The sequence below is a fragment of the Urocitellus parryii genome, chromosome 1 (assembly GCF_045843805.1).
Source record: "Urocitellus parryii isolate mUroPar1 chromosome 1, mUroPar1.hap1, whole genome shotgun sequence".
Lineage (NCBI taxonomy): Eukaryota > Metazoa > Chordata > Mammalia > Rodentia > Sciuridae > Urocitellus > Urocitellus parryii.
Genome location: NC_135531.1, coordinates 154,462,210 through 154,474,856, shown reverse-complemented (window position 1 = coordinate 154,474,856; position 12,647 = coordinate 154,462,210). Strand labels below are relative to the sequence as shown.

At 46.4% G+C, this 12,647-nt stretch overlaps 1 protein-coding gene across 4 annotated transcripts in view; it reads right to left on the bottom strand.

Annotated features, from left to right (window-relative positions):
* Window positions 1-12,647, bottom strand: part of Tenm2 (teneurin transmembrane protein 2) — an 881,534-nt gene that overhangs the window by 47,514 nt on the left and 821,373 nt on the right. For all 4 annotated transcript variants that reach the window (XM_026407438.2, XM_026407439.2, XM_026407440.2 and 1 more), the window contains 4 exons: window positions 12,141-12,351; window positions 7,261-7,380; window positions 4,015-4,276; window positions 3,014-3,281 (listed from right to left, as the gene is read on the bottom strand). In XM_026407438.2, the coding sequence (XP_026263223.2) occupies window positions 3,014-3,281; window positions 4,015-4,276; window positions 7,261-7,380; window positions 12,141-12,351 (861 nt within the window). The remainder of the gene's footprint in view (window positions 1-3,013; window positions 3,282-4,014; window positions 4,277-7,260; window positions 7,381-12,140; window positions 12,352-12,647) is intronic.

Below are 12,647 nucleotides of genomic sequence, written 5' to 3'. Positions count from 1 at the left end.
ACATAGATGGGAAGATGTGCAAAGCTTATATACAAACACTGTGCTGTTTTATTAAAGGGACTTGAGCATCCTCCCTCAGGTTTTGGGATCCCCTGGGGTATTGTGGACTGGGAATTGGTGGACCCTGAGGGATGACTGTATGTTCACTCAATATGCCAGAAAGTGCCACTAATAAGGGGTTCAGCCTGCTAGGTATGTGGAAGTTCACTGGGGAACACGATCCCAAAACATGGCTATAAAACACTTGATTTGCTACACAGACAAATGGGAGAAGGAGGAGAGATGGATACTAATCTTAGTTGGGTTCTAGCCTTATGCCTTGAGGCTCCATTTTCCCCATGAGTCCAGCAGGCTAAGTAAAGCCCCCGTTTCTTAGAGCTGTTGTAAGGATACACAAGAAGAAGGGCTGAGAAACTGTGCATTTTTAATTGGAACACTGCTCTTGAAATATAAGGCATTGTTATTATTGCTGTTCCTAGTACATTAGACTCTTAACTATGTGTATCACCTTTGGGGATTCTCTGCAGCTTTTTAAAAAATCCTGAGATATGGAAGTGTCGATAAGAACGGTGGGTGCATTTTATTGAAGAAACACCTCCCTCTCGTATTTCCTAGTTTGTCTTCTGAAAATGAATGAAACAAGGACCCACACAGAAGCCAACAGGGTTGCTGAGGCCAGCTGGTGGCCTTGGTATATTATTCCTCACTGGAGAGAAACGGGGCTCCCTGCAGAGATGGCTGGAGAGAGGCTGAGCAAGAGAGAACAGACCATGTAACCCTGGGAGATAGCGAGGGAGGAGTCAGACTCCACTAGGGTCACCTCAAAGGATTCTGGAGTCAGTGTGAAGAGGCTCCCAGTGACCAAAGTGGGACCAGCTGACCATGAGTCAGAATAGGGACTCTAACAAATAGAAACAATAGCAATATTTCAGTCCAGGAGTTCACAAAGTTATTTAAAAAACGTTAGTCCACCCCCCTTGGAGGATGAACTGTCTGAGTATATGGAAAACTAGTAAATAAAGGGAAGAAAGCATTTGCCCTTTCTTTCCTATTGGAACTCTGCCTCAAATAATTAAGTAGTTAATGAGAAAGCATCCCTGTGTCAAAACATTTCTGATAATAGATGAAAAAGTAATGACAGAATTAAAATATCATTTTACAATCCCTAATGACCTAAAAGACTTAAGCCACGAGCCATCTGTGGTTCCTGAAATCAGGAAGGACACATAGCCCCGTGCTCCCGGTGTTAAGAATACAGCGCCACCTGACAAGCTGTCCTGCCAAAGATAAAATCAAACCCGAACCGGGAGAGCCTCAAGACCCAACTGTCAATTTACAGGAGGTTTATAGGGGACAGAGGAACAGGTTAAACGGCCACGATCATGCAATCTGGAAATGGAAACACACTTCAGGATATGGACTTTGGGAAGTCCTACAGGCAAACAACACAGGGTCTTCAGGAAATATAGAGGTGCAAAAAAGAGAAAGTTGGAAAATGAGACTTAAAATTTTAAACAATTAAAGAGAAACCAGCCTATTGCAAAAAGTGGGTCCTTTTGGATCTTGATTCAACAAATAAATCTTTAATGTTTTATGATATTTAGGAGACAACTGAAATATTGAATCATGGCAGGCTATTAGACGACATTAAGAAATTGTGACTTGTGGTGATAGCATTGTCATGGTTTCCACGTGCTTTCTCGAGATGCATTCTACAGTATTCCAGATGAGAGAATGTGATCTCTGGGATGTGCTTCAGAAACACCCAGGAGGTAAGGGGGAGACTGAAGGCACGGGAAAACAAGAATCATCACAGCATAAGGGCACAGCTAGAGCACCTGGGGGTGTACGGCCATAGTCAGTCTCCTTGTTGGTATTGGCTAAGGCCAGGTATGATTCGTCTCTGATTAGCTAGTGGTGTTCTTTATATTAAATGTACTAGGTTCTCCCATAACTTCTACTGTCTCCATTCAATTACCAACTCCATTCATTGATGAAGCCTACTGCCAGGGCCACATCCTGAGCACGTGTGACCTGCTGGCTGCAGGACCTTAGAGAACTCTTGCAGTCTCTCCTCTGCCTTGTGGGGATCTCGGTAAAGTCCACCTGGGCTATGGAGAGGTCACCTAAGACCAAGGACTTAACACACTGCCCTCTGCACAAAGGGAATGGCTGATAACACTGGCTGCCAATGAATTACAGGGAACATTTCTAAGTGTGCTGGTCTCTGGTTTTGGTCCTTGACTTCTGGTTCTTGAAAACCACACATCTATCGGTGAAAAGAAAGCAAGAGTCTGGGTTTTAATCAATTCCTATATGGTTTTCCCCAAGTGGGAAGATTCCAGGTAGATAGTCCACCAGGTACATCTCCGGTAACCACAGGACCCTTTTCTTAGGGTGAATTTTCCTAAGTGGGGAGTGCGTGATTCCCTCAAAAAACAAAGCCTTGGAACACAGTACCAGGCTTTCAGACCTGCAGTCCTGAGGCCTTATCCCACCACATATCCTGTGCCATTTGCAAGTGCTCTCTCAGGAACATGCCTTAGTCCTTGTCTGCTTCTGTCCCTTCACTTCCAATATCCCTCGGGTCCACTGCACGCCAACCTCACTGGTCTTTTTTTGTCCTCTAACACACCCCACTCTTCTCTCTGCCTGCAATGCTCTCTTTTTGATTTTCAAAAGGCTCCTTCTTGTTATTCAAGCCTGTGTTTCAATGTCACCTTGCTGAGAAGCCTTCCCTGAATGCCCATCCTGGGAGGTGTCCTCTTCCCAGCATGGGCCATTTTTGTCTTCTTATTAACCCTCTTGGTACTGCCTCATCCGATCTGAGTTTCATACCTCAACCCCCCACTAGAGCACAAGGCCCATGGAAGAGGCACCTGGTCTGTCTTATTGACCTTTGTGTATTTATCCACTAGAAGAGTGCTTGGCATCCACTAGAACTTCAATAAATAGTGACAGAATGAACACGTCAAAATCCGTGAATGAGTACGTGGTTGAAATGAAAACTTACCCACAGCATCTGAGAGTCCATATACTCTTTGCCCATAGGCATCTGTCTTATCCCAGATAAAGGTGTAGGCCAGGTTGGGAGATGCTTGGAAGGACTTCTGGAAGAGATGCCCCTCTACAGCAACCATCAGGTGAACCCGGATGAGGTTTAAGGGCACTGTGGACTGGGTCATGGTGATCTTCAGCAGTGACTTGTACCCTGCGGTTCTGGAGCTCAGATAACGAAGCTTCACATTGGAGCCAGGAAGCTCAATTTCTTCATGAAGAACCTGGAGGGAAAGCAATTGGTTTCTGGACTCTCCCAAACACACCTCTGGAGGTAGACTGTCTGCAACCTGGTGCTGCCTCCCGAAGTCCCACACCGAAAGTGGGTGCATGAAACCACTTCCCCCAGCAGAGAGAGAAGAAAAGAAAACCGACCGAAACTTCATCCTACGCCATGGAGAGAAGGGGCTGAGGTTATGATTTTGGGATTAATAATTATTCTTGGTCACTGTTGCGTTTCTTTTAGAAAACCACACTGTTGGCAAAAGATGTAAATAAGAACAGCAGGCTTTATTGCAGGCTGCATGCAAGGAGGCCACGAGAGGCTGTAATTATATGAACCTGCGACTTCCAGTGACAATAGTGTAAAGCAACAGGGAGGCAATGATGTGCCCTATGTCGTAACACCGATGTAGATCATTAAAGCGCCTCTTATCATGGATCTCTCTGACTAACAGGAATCAAGGCAATTTGCAGGTGGTCTGCACATATGTATATTGTTTTTATTTTATGAAAAGCTCCAGTGACCGCCAAAGCCTTGAATGACTATCTGCAAACACCGGCACATCCGGGAGGGCTTCAAACTTCTGTTCGTGGTGCTATATATCTTCCTGTGCTCCCTCTCCTTTAGTATTAGTTTCGGGCCCCTCAGGAAGACAGGTGTGACGGGAGGAAGGCGGCTGGTTGGCATTGGTTAGGAAGTACCCAGCGTCCCACCCTGGTGCCCGCAGCTCCTACCTGGGTCTCAGGCACGATGGGATTCTGCCCAGGGGCAGCACTGAAGAAGGTGGACAGAGGGGAGGAGATGATGATTGGATCGGGCCGGACGAAGCCACTGAGGTCACAGCTGGGGATGGAGTTCTCCTCCGTCTTCATCACCAGGGTGTCCATGGCATGAAAGCTATTCCACGGCAGCCACACGGTGCGCTCCTGGCTCATGAAGGGGGCTCGCTCAAAGTGCAGGGTCAGGGCGGCACCCCCGTTGGCGATCAGGTCAAACCTGGAGACAGGTAAATGGGTTCTCTGAGAGATGCTCTGGGTAAGTTAATAATCCTCTCTGAGCCCAAGTTTCTTTCATCTGTATAATGGGAATAATGATACTGACACGCGGTGTCTGAAAGAATGTAACACTGGGCTGGGGCTGTAGCTCAGTGGTAGAGCGCTTGCCTCACACGTGTGAGGCACTGAGTTTGATCCTCAGCACCACATGAAAATAAATAAATAAACAAACAAATAAATATTGTGTCCATTTACAACTAAAAATATTAAAAAAAAAAAGAATAAAATATGAAGACCCCAGAGTAAGCACGAGCCAACTATGTCCCGTGGGGTGAGCCTGGCTCACACCACCTGTTTTGACAAATAAAGTTTTATTGGCACACAGTTATATTCATTTGCTTATGTGACCTCTATGGCTGTTTTCCTGCCACAGTGACAGTGCTGAGTTGTGGCAGCAGAAGCCACATGGCCAGCAAAGCCTAAACTATTTACTCCCTGGCCCTTTGCAGAATGTGTTTGCTGACCTCTGGTGTAAAGCACTTAGCACAGCGCAAGGCTGAGAGAAGTGTTCAGCAGACAGTGTGGTGACAGTGACGTGGTGCTCGGACACTGGCAGGGGCTCACAGCACCATGCTTATAGCCAAATTCCATTCTGCTTCTGTCTCTGGCAATGATTCTTTCACTGTATTCCTGCTTGTTCCTGATGATCTGGGTGGAGGTGACCCACCAAGAGGATGAAAATACAAAAGCTCTGCTTTTCCCATTTCACAGAAAGGTAGGAGGTCAACAGAGAGTACCCTGCCTCCAACTCCCGGCTGTACTCCTCTGGAATCTTCAGCTTTTTGCAGAAAGCAGCTCTTCCATCCTGCTTCTATCAGAATCCCTACCGCTTGGATCAGAGTGAAAATACACTGATGACTGGCTTCATCCAATTCTGGTAACATAATTGCTGTTTTCTAACAGATGTAAAATAAATGACCGAGGACCACATAGATATGAAGGTCAATATCACAGTACATTTAGTATGACAGTTTACGTATGAATTTGTTTATATATGTGTTTCCTGGGTATGCATGCTGTTGGGGAAGGATTTGCCTAAGCTGTACAAGAGACCCAAATGCCTCGAAGCAACATGGTTCCTAACTGGCAAGAAAGAATCAGCGGAAGAGTGTGGCCCATGCTATACTTATAACAGATTGTGGGATTCCTTGGAGCATTCCCAAACACGGCCTGGGACTTGCACGGCTTTTCAACCTGAGCAAACTGAAGAGGCACTGATCCAGGAGCTTGAATAGATGATCTTGGAGGTGGATTTGGACCCTAATTAGTCAGGGAGCATCTGAGGGGACAGGGGAGTGGAAGGGACAGATAGCAGAGGGAGGACTCAGAAGTGTCTTGTGCTGTTTCACAGGACTTTACAGAATTGCCTCAAGGCTGTTAGTTCTTCACGCAGCACTGACTTCCAAGAATGAACAAGGCCCCAAAGATCTTTGTGCAGTATCCGTTAACCATTCCAGTGCTTTTGAATAATTGGATTTGGCCATAGAAACCTCTGAGTAGAGCTACCAGACAGTTAATGACTGCAGCTGGTCCTCCACTTATGTTGGTTTTTACTTATGATTTTTCAGCTTTACAAGGCTATGAAAGTGATCTGCAGTCAGTAGAAACTCTAAGCACATCTGATCTCTTCCTGAGTTACCAACGTGAGGTCCAACAGTCCCGCACTTGCAGTGGCAGGGAGCCATAGTTCCCAGTCCATCACCAGGGCAAACAACCTGCTGCGCACTATGTCGCTAAGCAGGGATGTTTGGTAGGTCAGGTAGAATTCATGCATTTTTTAAAAATGTCACTTTCTTTATTTTTTGATATCTGAACTAAACTTCTTTTAAAAAAATATATATTTTTTTGTTGTTGATGGACCTTTATTTTATTTATTTATATGTGGTGCTGAGAATTGAACCCAGTGCCTCACGCATGCTAGGCAAGTGCTCTACTGCTGAGCCACAGCCCCAGCCCTGCATTTTTGACTTATGGTATTTCAACTTACGATGTGCTTGGGATGTAAGGCACTGTAAGTTGGACATTGGTACTGAGAATTGGATGTGAATCCTTAGACCCCTCCTTTGGGTCTCAGTGTTGGAATGGTAAGGTGGATCTACTGTAGGCTGGTGGTTTTTAAAACTGTCTGCAAGGCTTATAGGACAGTAGGGAATAACTAGACTCCTCGCCAGAGAAAGCCAAGCTCACAGTTCTTACCTCCCACGCTATTCCCAGGATTTCTCAGAGTCTGGTTTTATAGAAAAAGTGCTGCATCAGTTTTACAGTGATGGACGCTTGCTTCCTTTGGAATGGCTAGGACAGCTGTGTGTGTGTTCGAGTTTCCAGTGCAGAGTCAGTGTTTTCCCCTTCCTACAGACTTCTTATTTTCTTATCGTGTGTTTAACTTTTGACTCGGTGCCCGGTAGGTTCAGGCAGAGGCAGAGCTCTCTTCTTGGTGGGGGTGAATGGGCGCACATTCCCAATCAGAAGATCACTGGGGACTGTTGCCTCCTTCACACAGCAGGGAGACTGCTAAATGCACTTAATTAGACTTCTCTGATTACAGCCCACCCCCTCAAAACTGTAGCGAAAACAACACAGCTCCTAGAGCCACAGATGAAAGCAGAAGGGGATCACCACAGGACGCTGTGTCGTGTGGATTCTTGTCACCCTGCACTGCCTTTGATTTAAAATTGGAGTTAGTTTCTAAGAAACCACCTTCTTTCTAGAATCTGCCTCCACCCCCCCAGCACACACAGGACAGCATTTGTTTTCTGGTTGGGATACCACACAGGAAAGCATGGAGTGACTTGGAGGAATCCTCCCTGAAGGTCTGGTCTGGTGGCCACCTCACACAGGGAGCCACATAAACCCAAGCTGACTGCACCATGGCTCTCCGCCTCCGCACTCAGCCCTGGACAGGTCCCAGCCCACAGTGCTACTTACGTGCCATCCTGGCGGGTGATGGTGTAGCCATACTTTGGGTACTTAACAAAAGACACATTCACACCGACCAGGGGAGTCCCATCTGTAGTTACTACTTGGCCTCGGATGAGAGATACCAAGCTGGGAGAGAAAGAAACAGAGGTCTTTGAGCCACATGCAGGAGAAACAGATGAAGGGGTGCTGAGTTCTCTTTCCTTATTGCTACTGCTCCCTCATCTGCATCTGGTCCCCAGGCAAGAAGACCTTCAACATGAATTTCTAGCTCCACCTGACCATGTCTGCACAGAGGGATGGGCAGAGGGGAAGTCTCAATGTTTTGCTTTTCCTAAGAACAAAAATTCTGACATTCGAGGTGAAATCCCTTGGGCAGCCTGGCCCGTCCTGGGGCTGGACAGTGGTCTCCCATGTGCTTTCTCTCCAGCCTTGGCTGGGTTCCACTGCTTGATGCAGTCTGGCTTCTGCTTGGCCCGGGCTCCAGGCTGCCCTCATCCCTCACGTGCATGCCTTCGCCTGGCACACGGAGCATTATGCTCGGGTGAGAGCTTCCCCATCTGGCTGCTCATTTCCTAATTTGGTGCTGGAGCAAGGCCATGCCACGCTCCTCCTCCGGGCTGGGAGTCGGGGGCGCAGGGCAGCGCACACAGGTTTTATTATGAGGCTGGGATGTACACATACATAGTTTTTTGCTGCCCTCCAAGAGCAAAATTTCTCCCAATCTATAAAAGCCTGAGGAAAAGAGAACATTGAAGATATATTTCTTTCTGGTGAAAATAGCTTGGATTCTGGATTGCATGTAGCTACATATTTTTCTCATGTCAAGTTCCAACTGTCCTGGGGGGTGGGTGGTTGAAATCTGACACTCGCATTTTTTTTTTCCTGATGTTAGGGAAAGCTCTTTCTTTCCAGACCACAGTAACTAGAATTTTCCCAACAATGCCAATTTCCAACCAACTTCCTCTGGGAAACCCTGCACCCAGCCATAGAGATGCTACAATATAGGTTGAGCATTCCTTATCTGAAATGCTTGGGCCCAGAGGTGTTTCAGGCTTTGGAATTTTTCAGATTTTGGAATATTTGCATGTACATAATGAGATATCTTGGGGATGGGACCCAAGTCTCAACACAAAAATTCATTTATGCTTTCATATACATCTTATATACATAGCCTGAAGATGATTTGATACAATACTTTAAATAATTTTGTGCATGAAATAAAGTTTCATGATATGGAACTTCCCACTTAGGGAAGCCATACTTTGGGTACTTAACAAAAGACACATTCACCAGGCCACGCTGGTGCTTAAGGTATTTGGGATTTTGGAGCATTTCAGATTTTGAACTCTGGGGTTAAGGGCGCTCACCCTGTATTCTACCCAGAGCCATGTCTCCTGTCACCTGAATCCTCTAGACTTCATGGAGAAATGAGACAATGAGAAGCTCCACATCTTGCCCTTGAAGATACAGGGCAATTTGGCGAAAGCAAAGAGGTTCTCAGGCTCCCGGGTTCCTGGACACACTCCCAATTTCTGGAGTAGGCAATCAAGCTGACCCATTCTTTGCCAGAATCTTGTCAAGATTTTTGGAATGCATTTACTTTTGCAATCCCAAGTGTCCTGCAAACTGGAGGGAGGCTGTCTCCAAGCATCTCTCTTTCTATTAGTAATACCCCCCACTGTTCAACTCCAACCCTTTGACGATCTCAGGGGTGTTTAGACTGTTCCACTGACAGCTCTAATTGTCTGCTACTGGCTGCCTAACAAATGAATCTCATTTTTAGCTAGTTCCAACCACAATGCTAGAGTCTTTTGAAAGTAGAAAACTAATTTATGAAAATAATCCTTTTGTTCAATTCCATTTTCTTATCTTAGCTCAGACTTAGATTTCTTTAAGGCCTTACCAGACACTATTTTAAAATCGATGACGTGTGTTGATGACCACAAGGTACACAGTGGTTGTGATAAGAAAACAAAATCGGAAGTACATTCCACAGTGGGTTTCTTCCCCCCTTCCTTTTTTTTTTTTTTTTTTAAAATTCTTTTTACAACTGCTTTTTTTTTTTTTTTTAAATCAGTCCTGTAGCACAAGACTGTGCAGAGCACCATAGGAATAAAAGGGGCTGGGCTGCCTGAGATTTCTACCCTTCTATTTTTCTAATTCTTCATTGTTGCTGGCTTTCTATCGTTTCCAGGCAGCCAATTTGCAGAAAAGATTCAGCTAAGACATGCTATCAGTTCATTTCTATTTATGATTATTGATGTGTAACAATTATCACATTATCTAGATAGTGAGATCCGCTCTATAAATTATAGTGGTGGAGTCAAGGCATTTTAGTTATTTTTGTATGCCATTATCCAGGGAACGCCTTTGAGAAGTCTTGAATTAAGTTCCTTTTTACTCCTGGCTTTGTCCTTCATTATTTGTCAGGCAATGAGGTACTGAAATCCACATGCTTACTGAACTTCGACCTGCGCCTTGGAGTACAGTTTGGTATCGCGTGGATCTGGGCAGACAAGCTGGAGTGGATCATCAGAGCTCCAGAGAATTCTCCATGGCAACTTTCTTTTGCTCAGATCTCTGGGCTGGGATAATCCCCTGAATATTTTTTGGGGTCCCTGCCTGCCCCCCTGCATATTGGCCCTCACTTGAGATGCCTTCTGGCAATGGTAACTGTTGCTGGGGAGGAGGAGGAAGTTAGAAGGGATAGATGGAGGAAGAGGATGAAAAGGAGACTGTTAGGATTTAGGGTAGAAATAATGAAATGTAAATTAGGGAGCAGATGGAAGTTGAGCAGGGGTCTTTGGAGGATGTGTTCAGAAACCCTCCCAGAATTAGGAGTTAGGGAGCAGAGGAAACACTTCCTTTTTGGTCAGAGAGTTGTGGTTTGTTTATTTATTCATTCATTCATTTATTTATTCATTGTTTATCTATTCTTCTATTAAAACAGCAATATACCGTGAGTAGAATGTGATACCTATTCTAATGGTGCTCATCTAGAAAATGAGGTTTCTGTGCCCAATGTGACACAGTTAGGAAGTGTCAGGGTGGAAATAGAAGAGGGTGGAGATCACCGTTTCTCTTGCATTATTATTTATTTTTCTACTTTATGTTTGGTGACATCAGAACAGGGAAGCTGAAGTTGTTGACTTAAGGTGATTTTGTTAATCAGTCTATTCAAAACGGCTGCCGATAACTGGGACAGCCCAACTTTCCAGAGGATTCTAGGAGGCTGCGGAATGGGCTGCACCAACTCCTACCCTTTCCTGTGCCATCGAGGCTAGACTCTCAGGGAGGGGTGGGGACAATCATGGCCCCATGGTGTCTCCTCCTCCCCATGGTATTTCCTCCCATGGGGACAGTCATGGCCCCATGGTGTCCAAAATGGGAGTACCAAGAGAATCACCAATTAAGCTCCTGTGAAAAGTGAAGTCTAGTATTCCCTGTCCTGCTGGGCCTGAGAAACAGGCCTTCCTGAGGATGTAGGCTGGGCGAGGAGGAGGAGGAGGAAGGGGAAGAGGAGGGCTGTACATTTCAGAGGGATGTCCTCTGGTGTCCTGTTGCATAGGAGGGGCACAAGACTGGGCAATAGTAAGGTGTTTTCTATTGCAAAATAGCCCAAAGAGAGGGTTTTAAATGTTCCTACCATAAGGAAATGACAAATGTTTAAGGTGATGAATATTCTATTTTGTCAGATTTGATCATTTCACAATGTACGGATGAGTCAGAATGCTACATTACAACACAAGAATACATACCAAATATGTCCCATTAGTATATGTCAACCAAAAAAAAAATTCAAAATTTAGAAAAAGAAATCGAGAAGAAAGGTGGAGGGTGGGGCGTGGGAGAGAATGGTGCATGAGGGGGCTGTCAGAAGGACAAGGGGTCAGGACCATTTCGCTCAAGTTCCTAGATGCTAGAGGTTTTGTGGATGAGGACCCCAGCAGTTTTGATTTTTCCTCATGAAGGGGCACAGAGATGGAGCAGGGTAACACCAAGAAGACCTTGCCCCATGTCTTACACCTCCAGATGGGGATCTGGGCCCATGGAGACAGAGATCAATCGTGCCCAGCCAGGCCCCTCTTGTCCCTTCCTTCTACCCTCAGATGCACATGGTAGAAGGAAGGTACCTAGAAGGTAGGAGGGGATGGATGGTTGGGAGGTGCCTCGCGGTGAAATCTTCCCTTTACTCTCGAGGCACAGTTCCAACTTGTCCTGGGCTGAAGGGAACGGCCAAGGTGGCCACAAAATAAATTCAGAATTTGACCCTAGAATATTCATAAAACCTCAAATCAGCAACCCAGAGCAAAGACAGACTGGGGAGAATGAGTGGCCCCTGCCCATAATGGGCCACGAGGAGACGCCAGGGGTGGAGCTGCTGTGAGCATCGAAGTCATCGGCACATCTCTGGCTCGTCCTAGGTGCTCAATACATCCTCCCCACTGGCATCATCTTGACTCCAAGATGCCAGGATGATAGGTTATGTTATCAACTTAATAACAGCTGTCAAAAAGCCTCTACTGAATGAACTATTTAAGCAATGCTCAAACAAAAGTCACTCTCAGAGGCATTGTAAAGGGAGATTTAAAAGAATGACAAGAGTGTCATAAAATAATAGATCATAACAATGATCTCAAAACGGGGGAATCCACAGGTTATCTCCAGCAATTCTGGATCGAAGGCGGCCAAGTCCTACAGCGTGCACCGGGCTCTCTGCTGGAGCCTGGAGGGAGGGAAGGGCTTTCTAGGAGCCTGGCAGGGAGCAAGCCTCAACTGGGCTATTTCCAGGCCATCGGGGCCCATGGAAAGGGAGGAGCACTTCCCCCTGCCCCAGTGGGGGGAGCTGGTGACCGCAGCAGCCTGTGGGGACACAGGGTGCTTACCTGCTGTTGAAGGGGTTGTCTCCAGGAATGATGTGGGTGCTGTCCTTGCCTGCCAGGAGCTTGATGCGATCATAGAAGGACTTCACAGCTGGCCACTCCGTCTGGCCCTGCTGAATGATGTCCATGGGGTCCCGGGAGCCCCGGCAGAGAGGGCTGTTCTGACAGGCCGTCTGCAGGCAGCAGTCGGGGTCCAGGCAGTCCACCAGGCCATCTGGAGGGGCAGAGGCAGAGCCAGGGTCAGTGGATTTCATGGCACTCGGCCGCTTGGAGATGCTCACACTTGTCACCGTCCCACCTTCCCCAGGGCCTTGAATTGGCAGGTTCCGCACAGCAAACCTCGTATCATTCCAACCTATGTGCATTGAAAATAAAGGACTGAAAGGACGTGACTGAAAATGTTGACGATCGTTGTCCCTAGTAGCAGGTAAGTGGGTTTCTATTGGCTTTCTTGATGACATGTCTCCGGAATGTCTTGCTTCTTCTACTATGAGCCAGGGAGTATTGGAG